A 16,964-nucleotide genomic window follows, 5' to 3' on the forward strand; every position below is an offset into this window, starting at 1 on the left:
CAGACAAGTCCCTAGTAACATATACAGGCTCACTCACCGATTTAATATAACAATTAACAGCTAAGAGAGGCTGGACCTACATTAATGCATTTGAAGAGACTATAGCACTATGTATTCCATAAACCTCTGCAACATGGGCAATATATAGGAAGTGATTTTCATGCCACGGAGAAATAAACAAACAAAAAATGGTTTTCTTTCTTCCTGTTTTTTTTCTCCTTTCTTTTTCCTGTTTTTTTCCTCAGCCAGAAAAATTGGAAATGGTCAGGAAAAAAAATGCAGAGTACTGTGTCATTCTGTCACATTGGTAACATGAAATACAGTGTGTACAGAAGTATTATGCTTGAAACACAGCTTATTGAGTAACTACAACTAAACTGGCTTTTTAAAACTAGTTTTCTTCTTTAGCTCCTTCAGACAGGACCCTCTGCACCAACTGTTCTTGTATGTCAAACATGTTTTCTTAAAATTCATTTGTCTTGTTTTATCGATTGTACAGCACTGGAATATGTTGTCGTTATATAAATAATTGTAATTTTTATAAATGAAGCTACAAAGTCTGGATTAGTTAAGAAAAGGTGAATTGTACTGTGTACTGGGGCCTGCAGATGCTATGCAGTCCTGTTAGAGAGATATACTTGTGATGGAGCGCCTGTACTCTGACGGAGTACCTCCACCCAGTCTGCTTTTTAGTCGCTTGCAGCCCCAGTTGGGAAACTGGAGCTCTTTACTTCCTGGCAGGTATCGTCCCCTCTGACTATTCCTCTGCAGCCCTCCTTCCAGGCAGGTATCGCCCCCTCTGACTATCCCTCTGCAGCTCTCCTTCCTGGCAGGTATCGTCCCCTCTGACTATTCCTCTGCAGCCCTCCTTCCAGGCAGGTATCGCCCCCTCTGACTATCCCTCTGCAGCTCTCCTTCCTGGCAGGTATCGTCCCCTCTGACTATCCCTCTGCAGCTTTCCTTCCAGGCAGGTATCGCCCCCTCTGACTATTCCTCTGCAGCTCTCCTTCCAGGCAGGTATCGTCCCCTCTGACTTTTCCTCTGCAGCCTTCCTTCAATGCAGGTATCGCCCCCGCTGCAGCCCTCCTTCCAGGCAGGTATCATCCCCTCTGCCTATTCCTCTGCAGCTTTCCTTCCAGGCAGGTATTGTCCCCTCTGCAGCCCTCCTTCCAGGCAGGTATCGTCCCCTCTGCAGCCCTCCTTCCAGGCAGGTATCGTCTCCTCTGACTATTCCTCTGCAGCCCTCCTTCCAGGCAGGTATCGTCCCCTCTGCAGCTCTCCTTCCAGGCAGGTATCGTCCCCTCTGAAGCTCTCCTTCCAGGCAGGTATCGTCCCCTCTGCAGCTCTCCTTCCAGGCAGGTATCGTCCCCTCTGCAGCTCTCCTTCCAGGCAGGTATCGTCCCCTCTGCAGCTCTCCTTCCAGGCAGGTATCGTCCCCTCTGCAGCTCTCCTTCCAGGCAGGTATCGTCCCCTCTGCAGCTCTCCTTCCAAGCAGGTATCGTCCCCTCTGCAGCTCTCCTTCCAAGCAGGTATCGTCCCCTCTGCAGCTCTCCTTCCAGGCAGGTATCGTCCCCTCTGCAGCTCTCCTTCCAGGCAGGTATCGTCCCCTCTGCAGCTCTCCTTCCAAGCAGGTATCGTCCCCTCTGCAGCTCTCCTTCCAGGCAGGTATCGTCCCCTCTGCAGCTCTCCTTCCAGGCAGGTATCGTCCCCTCTGCAGCTCTCCTTCCAGGCAGGTATCGTCCCCTCTGCAGCCCTCCTTCCAGGCAGGTATCGTGCCCTCTGCAGCTCTCCTTCCAGGCAGGTATCGTCCCTTCTGCCTATTCCTCTGCAGCTTTCCTTCTAGGCAGGTACCGACTATTCTGCCTATTCCTCTGCAGCTCTCCTTCCAGGCAGGTATCGTTCCCTCTGCATATTCCGCTGCAGTTCTCCTTCCAGGCAGGTATCGCCCCCTCTGCAGCCCTCCTTCCAGGCAGGTATCGTCCCCTCTGCAGCTCTCCTTCCAGGCAGGTATCGTCCCCTCTGCAGCTCTCCTTCCAGGCAGGTATCGTCCCCTCTGCACCTCTACTTCCAGGCAGGTATCGTCCCCTCTGCAGCTCTCCTTCCAGGCAGGTATCGTCCCCTCTGCAGCTTTCCTTCCAGGCAGGTATCGTCCCCTCTGCAGCTCTCCTTCCAGGCAGGTATCGTCCCCTCCGCAGTTCTCCTTCCAGGCAGGTATCGTCCCCTCTGCAGCTCTCCTTCCAGGCAGGTATCGCCCCCTCTGCAGCTCTCCTTCCAGGCAGGTATCGCCCCCTCTGCAGCTCTCCTTCCAGGCAGGTATCGTCCCCTCTGCAGCTCTCCTTCCAGGCAGGTATCGTCCCCTCTGCAGCTCTCCTTCCAGGCAGGTATCGTCCCCTCTGCAGCTCTCCTTCCAGGCAGGTATCGTCCCCTCTGCAGCTCTCCTTCCAGGCAGGTATCGTCCCCTCTGCAGCTCTCCTTCCAGGAAGGTATCGTCCCCTCTGCAGCTCTCCTTCCAGGCAGGTATCGTCCCCTCTGCAGCTCTCCTTCCAGGCAGGTATGGTCCCCTCTGCAGCTCTCCTTCCAGGCAGGTATCATCCCCTCTGCAGCCCACCTTCCAGGCAGGTATCGTCCCTTCTGCCTATTCCCCTGCTGCTTTCCTTCCAGGCAGGTATCGTCCCCTCTGACTATTCCTCTGTAGCCTTCCTTCAATGCAGGTATCGCCCCCGCTGCAGCCCTCCTTCCAGGCAGGTATCATCCCCTCTGCCTATTCCTCTGCAGCTTTCCTTCCAGGCAGGTATTGTCCCCTCTGCAGCCCTCCTTCCAGGCAGGTATCGTCCCCTCTGCAGCCCTCCTTCCAGGCAGGTATCGTCTCCTCTGACTATTCCTCTGCAGCCCTCCTTCCAGGCAGGTATCGTCCCCTCTGCAGCTCTCCTTCCAGGCAGGTATCGTCCCCTCTGCAGCTCTCCTTTCAGGCAGGTATCGTCCCCTCTGCAGCTCTCCTTCCAGGCAGGTATCGCCCCCTCTGCAGCTCTCCTTCCAGGCAGGTATCGTCCCCTCTGCAGCTCTCCTTCCAGGCACGTATCGTCCCCTCTGCAGCTCTCCTTCCAGGCAGGTATCGTCCCCTCTGCAGCTCTCCTTCCAGGCAGGTATCGTCCCCTCTGCAGCTCTCCTTCCAGGCAGGTATGGTCCCCTCTGCAGCTCTCCTTCCAGGCAGGTATGGTCCCCTCTGCAGCTCTCCTTCCAGGCAGGTATGGTCCCCTCTGCAGCTCTCCTTCTAGGCAGGTATGGTCCCCTCTGCAGCTCTCCTTCCAGGCAGGTATCGTCCCCTCTGCAGCCCTCCTTCCAGGCAGGTATCGTCCCTTCTGCCTATTCCCCTGCTGCTTTCCTTCCAGGCAGGTATCGTCCCTTCTGCCTAGTCCTCTGCAGCTTTCCTTCCAGGCAGGTATCGTCCCCTCTGCCTATTCCTCTGCAGCTTTCCTTCCAGGCAGGTATTGTCCCCTCTGCAGCCCTCCTTCCAGGCAGGTATCGTCCCCTCTGCAGCCCTCCTTCCAGGCAGGTATCGTCTCCTCTGACTATTCCTCTGCAGCCCTCCTTCCAGGCAGGTATGGTCCCCTCTGCAGCTCTCCTTCCAGGCAGGTATCATCCCCTCTGCAGCCCACCTTCCAGGCAGGTATCGTCCCTTCTGCCTATTCCCCGGCTGCTTTCCTTCCAGGCAGGTATCGTCCCTTCTGCCTATTCCTCTGCAGCTTTCCTTCCAGGCAGGTATCGTCCCCTCTGCCTATTCCTCTGCAGCTCTCCTTCCAGGCAGGTATCATCCCCTCTGCAGCTTTCCTTCTAGGCAGGTATCACCCCATGTGCCTATTCCACTGCAGCCCTTCTTCCAGGCATTTGCTAATTTGTCATCATGGATTAAGGGACAGGGTACTTTGAATACTCACACAATATGACATACATAGACACGTAATGCAATATTTTTATATTTGCAGCCACCGTCCTGTTCGCATACTTTTGTGTCCAGGAGCGTGGCATGCTTGGGGTACTGCTGGCTAAGATCGATGGGAGTAAGTGCAGGGGTCTGCAGCCACTCACTTTAGGTTGTCTTCCCCCCCCCCGTGCTGGTGCCACAGGCTGTCAATTCCTCCCAGTCTGGCCGATATTACAGAGGTCAGGTCGTGCTAATCTGACCGGCCCCTGATCAGCAATTATACCCATCGGGTGGCCCATGCATTTAGAGGCACCAGATGGGTCCCCCAAAGCATATTGCACAGCAAATGCGTGATGGATGCGTGGGTCAGTGCGACCCATGCAAAATTAGCTGCAGACCCACACTTTGGGAAACCTTATTCTATGCGTTTTTCTTTGCTGCTGGAGCCAAGTGAAGAGAGTTATGCAAAATATGAAGCCTCCTGTCAGGTTGTAAAATTACAATAGCACCCAATAAATCTATCAACCTCAGTCAACCTACACAAATCCGGTGATGGAGGCGCTAGAAGAGTGCAAGAATGTCAGCCATACCACTGAGGCAGTCCATAGAAACCCTTCAGTGGATATATAAGGGGCAGGAAGGTTTCCCTTATTATTAAAACCCCTGCAGAAGATCTATAAGGCAGGCTTTCTCATTCATACCGCAGCCAGCCTATGGAAGTGGTCAGTTTCAGCCTACCAGCCTCACCTAGCACCTGAAATGCCTGCAGAAGGATTGGGATGTCTCTATATCACCCTTAGCCAGGTCTGGAACACCTTCAGCAATGATGGCAGATACCTCTCTCTCACCAGCCTTGGCTCTAGAGCAAATTATATGTAACAGTTGGTCTATCCAATCACCTTCAGTCACAATATATAAACATAAATTAAGCCCTGTCACTATAAAATCCATGCTAATGTCTTAATCTGTTTTAATTGGGTTTGTAATATCGTGTCTATCCAAGAATGTTGTTAATGCTCGCACAACAAAAATAAAGAATATAAAAAAAAATACAAATCTCCCACTAAGGCAGCTATGAATATAGTAAACATCAGCCCCAATACATAAAACAAAAAACGAAAGAAAAAAAATAATAATTACTTACTATCCCAAATCCCTACGCACATAACATAATCACTCCAATGGCCATTCAAGTGTAAGCTCAGATACCACATCAAGGCAAAACCTCGAGTCCTACACTAACAATTCACCTTGCTGTATTCAGCAAAAAGACAAAATCTGTAGTGAGACAGAGAAGGGTACTTTTCTAAACACCCAGACACATATTAACCCTTAACCCCTTAAGGACCAAACTTCTGGAATAAAAGGGAATCATGTCATGTGTCCTTAAGGGGTTAATAGGGAACACATGGGGTGGGAGCCCCAGGAGTAGTGGGAGTTTGTATTTGCTTTTGTATTACACAGCCATGTTACAGTGCTGCCGCCCACCTCACGTTAACCCTATTAGCGTAGGACTACGATTTTGCCTTGACGCGGCAGGTGAACTTACACTTGAATGGCCATTGGAGTGATACTAAAACCTCCAGCCACACTATATATACACTGGAGAAGGATATTCATGCCTCACATTGATCTGACATTTGCCAGTTTTGCAGAAGGTTTTGACGCCCTAGCCAGTAACTGCCCTGCATCATTTCAGACAGATTGACTTGTTTGGGTGATAAAGCAGTGTGCCATGCTCCCACAGACATTGGATAAGAAAGTACACACTGAATGAAATCCCTGCCATAATCATTCATATGGAAACAGGAATGAGGAAGAATGTTTCAGAGGCCTAACATCACCCCTGATGGGTCACAGTGTAATAGCGCCTCTGATGGGTCACAGTGTAATAGCGCATGTGATGTAGATAGTTATGGTGTTTTTAGTTATCTCTTTATTTGTTGTCCTGTGTTAGAGGGGATTGAACTTGTGAGCTGGGGTGAAAGTAGAGTGTGAATGAGATAACCCAAAATCATTGAGGAAGGATAAGGAAAGATTGTGATTTTACGCAGTATGATTGCAGTTTCTCTTCTTCAGGCAAAGGAGACCTTCAGCCGCAGCTAGATCATGCTCTGCAGGATGTCAATGACATGTACCTCCTGCTGGAAGAGACCGAGAAGCAGGCGGTGCGCAGGGCACTGATAGAGGAACGCGGACGTTTCTGCACGTTTATCGCATTACTACAGCCTGTAGTGGTAAGGCACAGGCACGGCGTTTGCACTATGGAGCAGCATGCTAGCATGGCCGCTGGGACAGAATTCAGTTACTAAACATAGTAATGGCTTTCTAGATTAACTGAAAAAGAAAACGCTTTGCAGCTTTCTGCAGTATAACCCTGTACCTTTAGCCACACTCCCTCTTTTCGCAAAACATCCTACTAATTACCATAATAACTTAAATCACAATGGAGTCGTTACGATGTCTATGTGCTGGGAGCTTTCTTACCTTCAAAACTATTTTATCTTAGCGAAGCAGTTTTGGTGTATAGATCATGCCCCTGCAGTCTCACTGCTTAATTCTCTGCCATTTAAGAGTTAAATCACTTTGGTTCTGCAGCTCTAGCCACACCTCCCTGCGTGTGACTTACACTGTAAAGTGAGATCTAATGTTTACATTTCGGTAAAGGGCCAGTGACGCAGCCCATCAGAGTTAATGGCAGGTCAGCCTGGCGTTAATGCATGCCAGGCTGCCTGTCCAAGACCAGCCCACTGACGTGCTTGTGCTATGAATGTTGGGGACAGTTCCCTGGTGTGTCCAAAAACTGAACACCATGGGACTAAGGCAGGACAGGACCCAAAAATCAGGATTGTCCTGCTGAATTAGGGACATTTAAGAAGCATACAAAAGTGATTGAACACCTAAATGACAGAGTTGAGCTGTGAGTTTTCAGAGGCACGATCTATGCACAGAAATTATTTCTTTAAGCTAAAGCCGTTTTGGTTACTATATTGTCCCATTAAACCGTTTTCTAACAATTTACCCCCAAGAGTTCTCTTGACGGTGCCTGTCTGCCTTGCCCTGCCCTACTGTCTCTGGCACAAATCTTTAATTTTTCCCCTTCAGCATTAGACTTCTACGTTCATATACCTTTCTAAGGCATTTCTGTCAATGGGCAGCCAATGATAGGTGGGGAGTATCACAGATGCCAGCAGAGGAGGTGGCAGAGAGGCTAAGTGGGTGGGTGCCATCTAGAGGACATTGGGGTTTCAGCCTCATAGAGTAAGATGGTTCCCAACACCTTCAGACACCATATAGACAATTGAAATTGTCTTTTTTTTTTTGGCCTGGAGTGATCCTTTAAAGGGTTAATATAAGGCAGGTGTGGCCAAAGGTAGATCCCCATATATTGAAAAACTACACATTCCATGATGCTTGATTTCTCTTAAGGCCAGCCAGCCCTTTGTTTCTTCCCCTGTGCTACAGAACGGAGAGATCCACATGCTGGGTGAGGTCACTCACCTCCAAGCCATCATTGAAGACCTAGTGGTGCAGACCGATGAGCCTCACAAACTACCTGCAGCCAGCGAACAGGTAAGTGGTTTGACACTGCCGTAGAAAATAATTAGTGACCATTAATTATTATTACTTTTAAAGCACCAACATATTCTGCAGCGCAGTTCAATAGGTGGGCTTCCAAACAAGTTAAATGATAACAGTATCTAAAGTGAAATTCTCACTTTATAATGAACGAGGTGAATGAATAGTCCTTATGGTGTACATACTACTTTTAATAAAATGCCATGTTTAACATAAATGTAACAAATATAAATGCATGAAACTAAGAGGCTGCACTCACATGAACATGCATAATTACAAGGAAGTCTAGCCCAACTCCTTGGCTTTGCCCCCCTCCCTGTCACAGGTGCCTCATTCCATGGCCCTATTTAACCTTGCCCTGCAGAGAGTCCCAGGAGAAAGCATTTCCCAAGTAAGTGGATCAATCTCATAAAAGACATTAAGCTGCTAGAGTAGGACCTGCCAAGAATGGGGTACATTGACGATGTGGCAGGCTTATGCAATATATGATCATATAATGTAACTAAACCCCCATTATTTGTTGCCTAAGTGAGGTGTTTTTGAATAAAACTATTACATTCTGTGAGACTTGAAAATGCTGTTTAGTGAATGAGTGAGTGCGCTGGATCTTGTATGATATTTATACACTCACACATACGCAGATAGATAGATAGATAGATATATGTAACGGCTACCCAGGGTAGAGAGGGGTATCTGCCGTTGGCTACATCCTTCCTCCGGGCAAGATGCTGGGCGAAGTGATGTAGTGGAGAAGTGAAGTCCCATCCACTGGATCCCTGGAGCAATGGAGAGGCAGAGCTCTGAAAAGAGCTAGTGATTAAGCTGCAAATTCTCTTTCAACAACGACACACATCTACGTTTTGAAGGGTGAAGAAGAACTGACTCCATTGAGCGTTTATTCCTGCTTATATACAACTTTCCCAGCAAGGTTACCACCCACGTGGACCTTGTGGGGCACTGGAACTGTAAATTTAACAACCAATACAATAAAGGCACATAAGCACACCCACTTTTTACAATGAGAATCCTCCCCTCTGCTTGGGAGATAATGGAGTTAATTACTGTATCAACTCAATTATCTCCAAGCTAAAAAACGTACTTTTATGCAATTTTTTGTAACTACATGCAAAATCAATAAAACTTATATTTTTATAACCAGCATAATTTGGGGACAAACATATCCAAAATTCACTTGAATCGGTTAAGTGGTTCAGGAGATAGGTGGAAGTCATATTTTGACCGAGGAGGGACAAAACAGCCCGTTCCAACTGGTTTGGCAGTGTCCCTGGGACAACGCCCTGCTGGAGAACAATGGGACAAGGGATGGGGAAGAGGCACACCTTCCCATGGATTCAATGGGCAGAAAAAGTGTCCCAAAAGATTCAATATGTCCATACACTGTTTTTAAAGGGCCAGCATTAGTCCAAATAACAGTCCATAAGACCAAGTAATGGTTTTAAAGAGCCAGGGCCATAGTCAAGTGGCAGGAGGCTGGCAATCAGTCCTCTCCAATGCCCAGTGGCGAGGGGCACCTAGTCACAATATATATATATATATATACACACACACACACACATATTTACACACATACACACACAGCCTAATCCCTACATAATTTAAATATCTAAATGAATTCGTTAATACTTGAAGTATCACAAATATTCTGGAATTTGTGAGCTTCTGTGATGGAAAGGAATAAAATAGCCCATGTTATTGGTTTCTGCAGGTTATCAAGGACCTGAAAGGATCTGATTACTCTTGGTCCTATCAAACTCCCCCATCTTCCCCCAGCACCTCAAGCTCTAGAAAAGCCAGCATGTGCAGGTGAGTTTCTGATACACTACACTACTCACAGAATGACAGATAGCCGGTCCATACGTTACACTGCTCACAGAATCACAGATAGCCGGTCCATACGTTACACTGCTCACAGAATGACAGATAGCCAGTCCATACGATACACTGCTCACAGAATGACAGATAGCTAGTCCATACGATACACTGCTCACAGAATGACAGATAGCCGGTCCATACGTTACACTGCTCACAGAATGACAGATAGCCAGTCCATACGATACACTGCTCACAGAATGACAGATAGCCGGTCCATACGATACACTGCTCACAGAATGACAGATAGCCGGTCCATACGTTACACTACTCACAGAATGACAGATAGCCGGTCCATACGTTACACTGCTCACAGAATGACAGATAGCCAGTCCATACGTTACACTACTCACAGACTGACAGATAGCCGGTCCATACGATACACTATTCACAGAATGACAGATAGCCAGTCCATACGATACACTTCTCACAGAATGACAGATAGCCGGTCCATACGATACACTATTCACAGAATGACAGCCAGTCCATACGATACACTGCTCACAGAATGACAGATAGCCGGTCCATACGATACACTGCTCACAGAATGACAGATAGCCGGTCCATACGTTACACTACTCACAGACTGACAGATAGCCGGTCCATACGATACACTATTCACAGAATGGCAGATAGCCGGTCCATACGATACACTGCTCACAGAATGACAGATAGCCGGTCCATACGTTACACTACTCACAGACTGACAGATAGCCGGTCCATACGTTACACTACTCACAGAATGACAGATAGCCGGTCCATACGATACACTGCTTACAGAATGACAGATAGCCGGTCCATACGTTACACTACTCACAGACTGACAGATAGCCGGTCCATACGATACACTATTCACAGAATGACAGATAGCCGGTCCATACGTTACACTACTCACAGAATGACAGATAGCCAGTCCATACGATACACTGCTCACAGAATGACAGATAGCCGGTCCATACGTTACACTGCTCACAGAATCACAGATAGCCGGTCCATACGTTACACTGCTCACAGAATGACAGATAGCCAGTCCATACGATACACTGCTCACAGAATGACAGATAGCCGGTCCATACGTTACACTACTCACAGAATGACAGATAGCCGGTCCATACGTTACACTACTCACAGAATGACAGATAGCCGGTCCATACGTTACACTGCTCACAGAATGACAGATAGCCAGTCCATACGATACACTGCTCACAGAATGACAGATAGCCGGTCCATACGATACACTGCTCACAGAATGACAGATAGCCAGTCCATACGATACACTGCTCACAGAATGACAGATAGCCGGTCCATACGATACACTGCTCACAGAATGACAGATAGCCGGTCCATACGATACACTGCTCACAGAATGACAGATAGCCAGTCCATACGATACACTACTCACAGAATGACAGATAGCCGGTCCATACGTTACACTGCTCACAGAATGACAGATAGCCAGTCCATACGATACACTACTCACAGAATGACAGATAGCTAGTCCATACGATACACTGCTCACAGAATGACAGATAGCCGGTCCATACGTTACACTGCTCACAGAATGACAGATAGCCAGTCCATACGATACACTGCTCACAGAATGACAGATAGCCGGTCCATACGATACACTGCTCACAGAATGACAGATAGCCGGTCCATACGTTACACTACTCACAGAATGACAGATAGCCGGTCCATACGTTACACTGCTCACAGAATGACAGATAGCCAGTCCATACGATACACTGCTCACAGAATGACAGATAGCCGGTCCATACGATACACTGCTCACAGAATGACAGATAGCCGGTCCATACGTTACACTACTCACAGAATGACAGATAGCCAGTCCATACGATACACTACTCACAGAATGACAGATAGCTGGTCCATACGATACACTGCTCACAGAATGACAGATAGCCGGTCCATACGTTACACTGCTCACAGAATGACAGATAGCCAGTCCATACGATACACTGCTCACAGAATGACAGATAGCCGGTCCATACGATACACTGCTCACAGAATGACAGATAGCCGGTCCATACGTTACACTACTCACAGAATGACAGATAGCCGGTCCATACGTTACACTGCTCACAGAATGACAGATAGCCAGTCCATACGTTACACTACTCACAGACTGACAGATAGCCGGTCCATACGATACACTATTCACAGAATGACAGATAGCCAGTCCATACGATACACTGCTCACAGAATGACAGATAGCCGGTCCATACGATACACTATTCACAGAATGACAGCCAGTCCATACGATACACTGCTCACAGAATGACAGATAGCCGGTCCATACGATACACTGCTCACAGAATGACAGATAGCCGGTCCATACGTTACACTGCTCACAGAATGACAGATAGCCGGTCCATACGATACACTATTCACAGAATGACAGATAGCCGGTCCATACGTTACACTACTCACAGAATGACAGATAGCCGGTCCATACGATACACTGCTCACAGAATGACACATAGCCGGTCCATACGATACACTGCTCACAGAATGACAGATAGCCGGTCCATACGATACACTGCTCACAGAATGACAGATAGTCGGTCCATACAATACACTGCTCACAGAATGACAGATAGCCAGTCCATACGTTACACTACTCACAGAATGACAGATAGCCGGTCCATACGATACACTACTCACAGAATAGCACATGACCCATCTATACATTAAACTATTCACATAACACCAGTTAGCCAATCCATACGTTAAACTATTTGCAGAATTGCAGTCAACCCACCCATATATTACACTATTTAAAAACCCAATAAATTCAGCACCAATTGCAAATTATTGAAGTGCCCTCATTATGGGAATATAATGTTAATTATGTGATTAATGAGCCTTTATAATGCAGGAGGAGACACTTCTTGGTCACAGCTTGCTTCAATATATATTGAAGCCTGAGATAAATCTGCAGCATGTGTCACTGTGTAATGACCACCTACCTCACACATTCCTCAATGTGGCACACCATGTCAACCCCATTAACACGTTCCTTGTCAATACTCTGATCCCTTCACTCCTGTACCTTACCCTCCCATTCATCACAGTACAAAGACTGCCCCCTCGTGGCCAGCTGCCTCGCAGCCTCACTCACCGGGTTCCGCGTGTCGCTATCGCAGCCTCCCGCAGCCCACCGGGGGCCCACAGCGCTTAATAAGTGTGTCCTCCCATGACTCGGGGTGCAGCTCACATGAAGCCAGTTACTCGAAGCCTCCGTCACCAATGCCATCGGACATCACCAGTCAGGTAAACACACATCTCATATCTTCTTTTCCAAAGACTTGTAATGTGTACCCTGTGCTGATTAAACAATGAGAACATGCATTAATGTCGGTTTATTAAGGTTTGCAGTCCATTTACTAAAAAGTGCAAAGAATTCCATTCTTAATATTGGCTTTTGCATTAACATGTTTTGAAATCATAGTTCCTAACTTCCTTTCTCAGTATTCTGTGTCACAATGTTTGAAGAGATCCCTTTTCCTTCCCTCAGAAATCATCCAGTTCTGCATCCTCAGAAGCTTCAGAGACATGTCAGTCTGTCAGTGAGTGCAGCTCCCCCACTTCGGTTAGTAAGCCATCTATTGTCACTCTTTAGATGCTGCTTTATGGAGCAACACATGCACTAATCTAGATATTTTCATTTTATTTACCACAACAATTCATTTTCTTTTAACAATAGCTCAGACAGTTGCTAGAGCACAGAGTAAATTTATCAGACCATCTGTGCAACTAGTGCCTTTTATTTAAATGATTCTCCAAAGCAACTTTAGCTTAATGAAGCAATTTTGGTGTGTACATTATGCCTCTGCAGTCTCACTGCTCTTTCATTTTCAATAAGATGTTACATACTTCATGCTCTGTAAATTGAACTTCCATACAGGAGGCACCTGCAGGGTCTAACAAGCTATTAACAGAGCAGGAGATAAGACATTCTTAATTAAACAGACTGTGTAATAAAGGTAAAGTATAAACATTATATCTATCTTTACAGGAAGGGTTTAGGAAGGCTGTGTAAGTCACATGCAGGGAGGTGTAGCTAGGGCTGCTAAAACAAAGTTATTTATCTCCTACATGGCAAAGAATTGAGCAGTACAGCTGCTTCATTAAGCTAAACTTGTTTTAGTGCATATAGTGTCCCTTTAAGTTAATTTTAGATACAATCGCTCCTCTATTTTACTGCACCAAGTGCTAATCTTCAAAAATATCCTATTTAACATGGTAAACATTTTGAAAGAATTTGTTTGCCTTTGATGGTGCCGGCATCATATTGGCGGTAAATGATTATCACTTTATTTATAATGTAGTTGTGAGATAAATGCAGCTCTTACAAGTAGATTTACTAAGGGGTGCAAATAGTCATAGTTTTAGTATATCACTATATTCAATGCAAAGAACATCCAGTCACAACTATGCTATGCAAAACACAATGCAAGCTTTATTACAAATTACAATTATTTATATAGCAACATAATCCGCAACACTGTATGACAGGTAAACAAGATCAAACACAAACGCTAACAAAACATGATTGACATACTAGAAGCAGTAGGTGTTTACAATTGCGCCCATTTTGCTATGATAAATAATGCTCTCTCTTTCTACCCATTGTTTTCGGCTACTTATATAAAACGTGCCTGGCATAGGACTGGTCTCGCTCAGGGCCATATGAAACCCCACCACCCAGTTCAATGCAGCGCAGGAAAGATCGAGTGGAACATTTGCGGGAGGCAGAGCTCGGCCCAGGCTATCAAAGTTTGGAGGACCCATACCGACCACGCATGTCCCCCGCGGTCATTGCTGCTAAGGTGTGCATGTACCCATTCAAATACACACACTGATGAAAGGAAAGGCTTTCATTAAGAAGCTAAGCAGAACATACACAATAATCCACTGTACAGAACAGAGTAAAGAATATCTGAATATATAGTGAGATGTTACCATGTGGAAATGTTAAAGACAACAATAGGAGATACGATGTAGGAGTATACTGGTTTGATCACACATTACACATGTCAATATCATGGCATAAGCTAAAGTAATAGTACAGCTTGCTAAACATCATCCTAGCAGTTCATTTGACATGTCACACAGCAATTTAAATAAAGATGATAATGTCGTCAATTGTAAATGCAATATTTAGGGTTTAAAAGCCTCCAGGCACCAATACTACTTTAATGCATTCAGTAGGTTTTGGCCTAATTAATATGCGGTATTGTTTGCATGCTCATATCTTTATAGTTTTTGCATAAAAAATAACTGTTTTGCAGAATGCTGCACAATAAGCATTGCCTCTTTAGCCACGCCCCTCACTCAAGAAACATACTTAATTATCACAGCTCAGTCAGTGACAGTACTGAATGATCTGCATTAGATGGAGAGAACACCCAGGGAGGCATAGTGTAAGGATATCGCCACCTGTTTATAGATTCTCTGACTGTCTGCAGACAGGTTGTGAATTAAAAGCTGCACACTCAGTGTGACTACATAAGGAACTTAAAGGGACACTCCAGGCACCCAGACCACTTCTGCCCATTGGAGTGGTCTGGGTGCCAACTCCCACTACCCTTAACCCTGCAACTGTAATTATTGCAGTTTTCATAAACTGCAATAATTACCTTGCAGGGTTAACTCCACCTCTATTGGCTGTCTACTAGACAGCCCCAAGAGGGCACTTCCTGACTCATAGCACAGGTTTTCTGTGCTAGAGCGTCGCTGGACGTCCTCACGCTGCGTGAGGACCTCCAGCGTCGCTCAGATCCCCATAGGAAAGCATTGAAAAGCATTTTCAATGCTTTCCTATGGAGAGCTCTAATGCAGGAGGGGTTTTCACCCCTTCAGCAACCGGGGATGGGTGGTGGGAGGGAGAGTGGACCTGCAGTGCCAGGAAAATGATTTGTTTTCCTGGCACTGGAGAGTCCCTTTAAAGGACCACTATAGTACCAGGAAAACAAACTTGTTTTCCTGGCTCTATAGGGTCTTTGGGTCCCTCCCACCGGTCTGAAGGGGGACGAAGGGGTTAAATTCTTACCTTTCTCCAGCACCGGGCTCCCTCCGCGCTGGGGACTCTCCTCCCTCTTCCGACATCATCTGCCGAATGCGCATGCGCGGCAAGAGCCGTGCGCGCATTCAATCAGTTCATAGAAAAGCATTTCTCAGTGCTTTCCTTTGGACGGCATCTTCTCACTGTGAAAATCACAGTGAGAAGCGCAAAAGCGCCTCTAGCGGCTGTCAATGAGACAGTCACTAGAGGCTGAATTAACTCATATGTACACATAGCAGTTTCTCTGAAACTGCTATGTTTACAGCTGCAGGGTTAACCCTAGATGGACCTGGCACCCAGACCACTTCATTGAGCTGAAGTGGTCTGGGTGCCTATAGTTGTCCTTTAAGGAAGTATTTCTTGCATGAGGGGGTGTGGCTAAAGAGGCAGGCTTATGGGGCAGCATTCAGCAAAAAACTTTTTTTTGTGTGCAAAAACTATAGAGAATTGAGCATTAAAAAAAAGACAGCATATTAATGAGGCCAAAATGTGTCAAATGCATTAGACATGCTTTGGTGCCCGGTGTGTCCCTTTAAATAAGCTTTGATCAGAAAGTATAGGGTACCTGTATGTACCTGGTGCTGCTTGTCAAACACTGCCAAACTCTCTCTGGTCAAAGTTATATCAAATAAATAAAGAAAAAACATACTACGTATAGGCAACAAAGACACACGAAGAGTTATTTACTAAATTTAGAATTCAATGTCCAGAGTAACCAAAATCAACACGGCTGAATTAGAGAATGTATCTTTCACCATATATCTTAAATGGACTTTGAATTCTCCCTTTAGTGAATAACACAGAGAACATGGATTTAGTGATACCACATGGAGCTGCCAGGTAGAGGAATGTAAAGAACTGAACATGCTGTGCAGTGCAATGTGTAGTGTGAAATGGTGTCTGCTGCTGATATCCATTCACTGTAATCTTCAGAGGAAAATGCGGTGTCACTTGTAACATACATGAATCTGTCTTGGCAGCATGGAGAAGAGGTGTCACCTGCAGCCAGCGACCTGGCTATGGTCCTGACACGCGGTTTGAGTTTAGAGCATCAGAAGAGCAGCCGTGATTCCTTGCAATACTCCAGTGGTTACAGCACACAGACCACCACCCCTTCCTGCTCAGAGGACACCATCCCATCTCAAGGTACAACAGCCATTGTATATATTCATGACTTTATATGATCATATGAGAAGTGCAAGAGTGGAATAATGTTGGTTTACTATATATAATACTGCACATCCAGTTATGGCCTTCCTCTCAGGGCAGGTCTATATAAAAGACCATTCCAGAGCAAGGTTCTAAAACAATCACCAGGGAAACCAATGGAATGTTCCTGCTGATTGTATCAGCTGTAGAGCAATCACCATGGAAACCAATGGAATGTTCCTGCTGATTGCTCTACAGATCTAACAATCACCATGGAAACCAATAGAATGTTCCTGCTGATTGCTCTTCAGCTGAAATAATCACCACAGAAACCAA

General features: G+C 46.3%; 1 protein-coding gene across 2 annotated transcripts in view; it reads left to right on the top strand.

Moving 5' to 3' along the window:
- MTSS2 (MTSS I-BAR domain containing 2) overlaps positions 1 to 16,964 on the top strand; it is a 78,120-nt gene that overhangs the window by 57,998 nt on the left and 3,158 nt on the right. Inside the window, exons 7-13 of one of the 2 annotated variants that reach the window (XM_063437974.1) lie at positions 6,002 to 6,159; positions 7,388 to 7,495; positions 9,228 to 9,325; positions 12,487 to 12,685; positions 12,930 to 13,004; positions 14,083 to 14,244; positions 16,460 to 16,625. In XM_063437974.1, coding sequence (XP_063294044.1) covers positions 6,002 to 6,159; positions 7,388 to 7,495; positions 9,228 to 9,325; positions 12,487 to 12,685; positions 12,930 to 13,004; positions 14,083 to 14,244; positions 16,460 to 16,625 — 966 coding nt within the window. The remainder of the gene's footprint in view (positions 1 to 6,001; positions 6,160 to 7,387; positions 7,496 to 9,227; positions 9,326 to 12,486; positions 12,686 to 12,929; positions 13,005 to 14,082; positions 14,245 to 16,459; positions 16,626 to 16,964) is intronic. The other variant, XM_063437975.1, reaches the window with a different exon arrangement.

Source organism: Pelobates fuscus, chromosome 12, assembly GCF_036172605.1.
Source record: "Pelobates fuscus isolate aPelFus1 chromosome 12, aPelFus1.pri, whole genome shotgun sequence".
Lineage (NCBI taxonomy): Eukaryota > Metazoa > Chordata > Amphibia > Anura > Pelobatidae > Pelobates > Pelobates fuscus.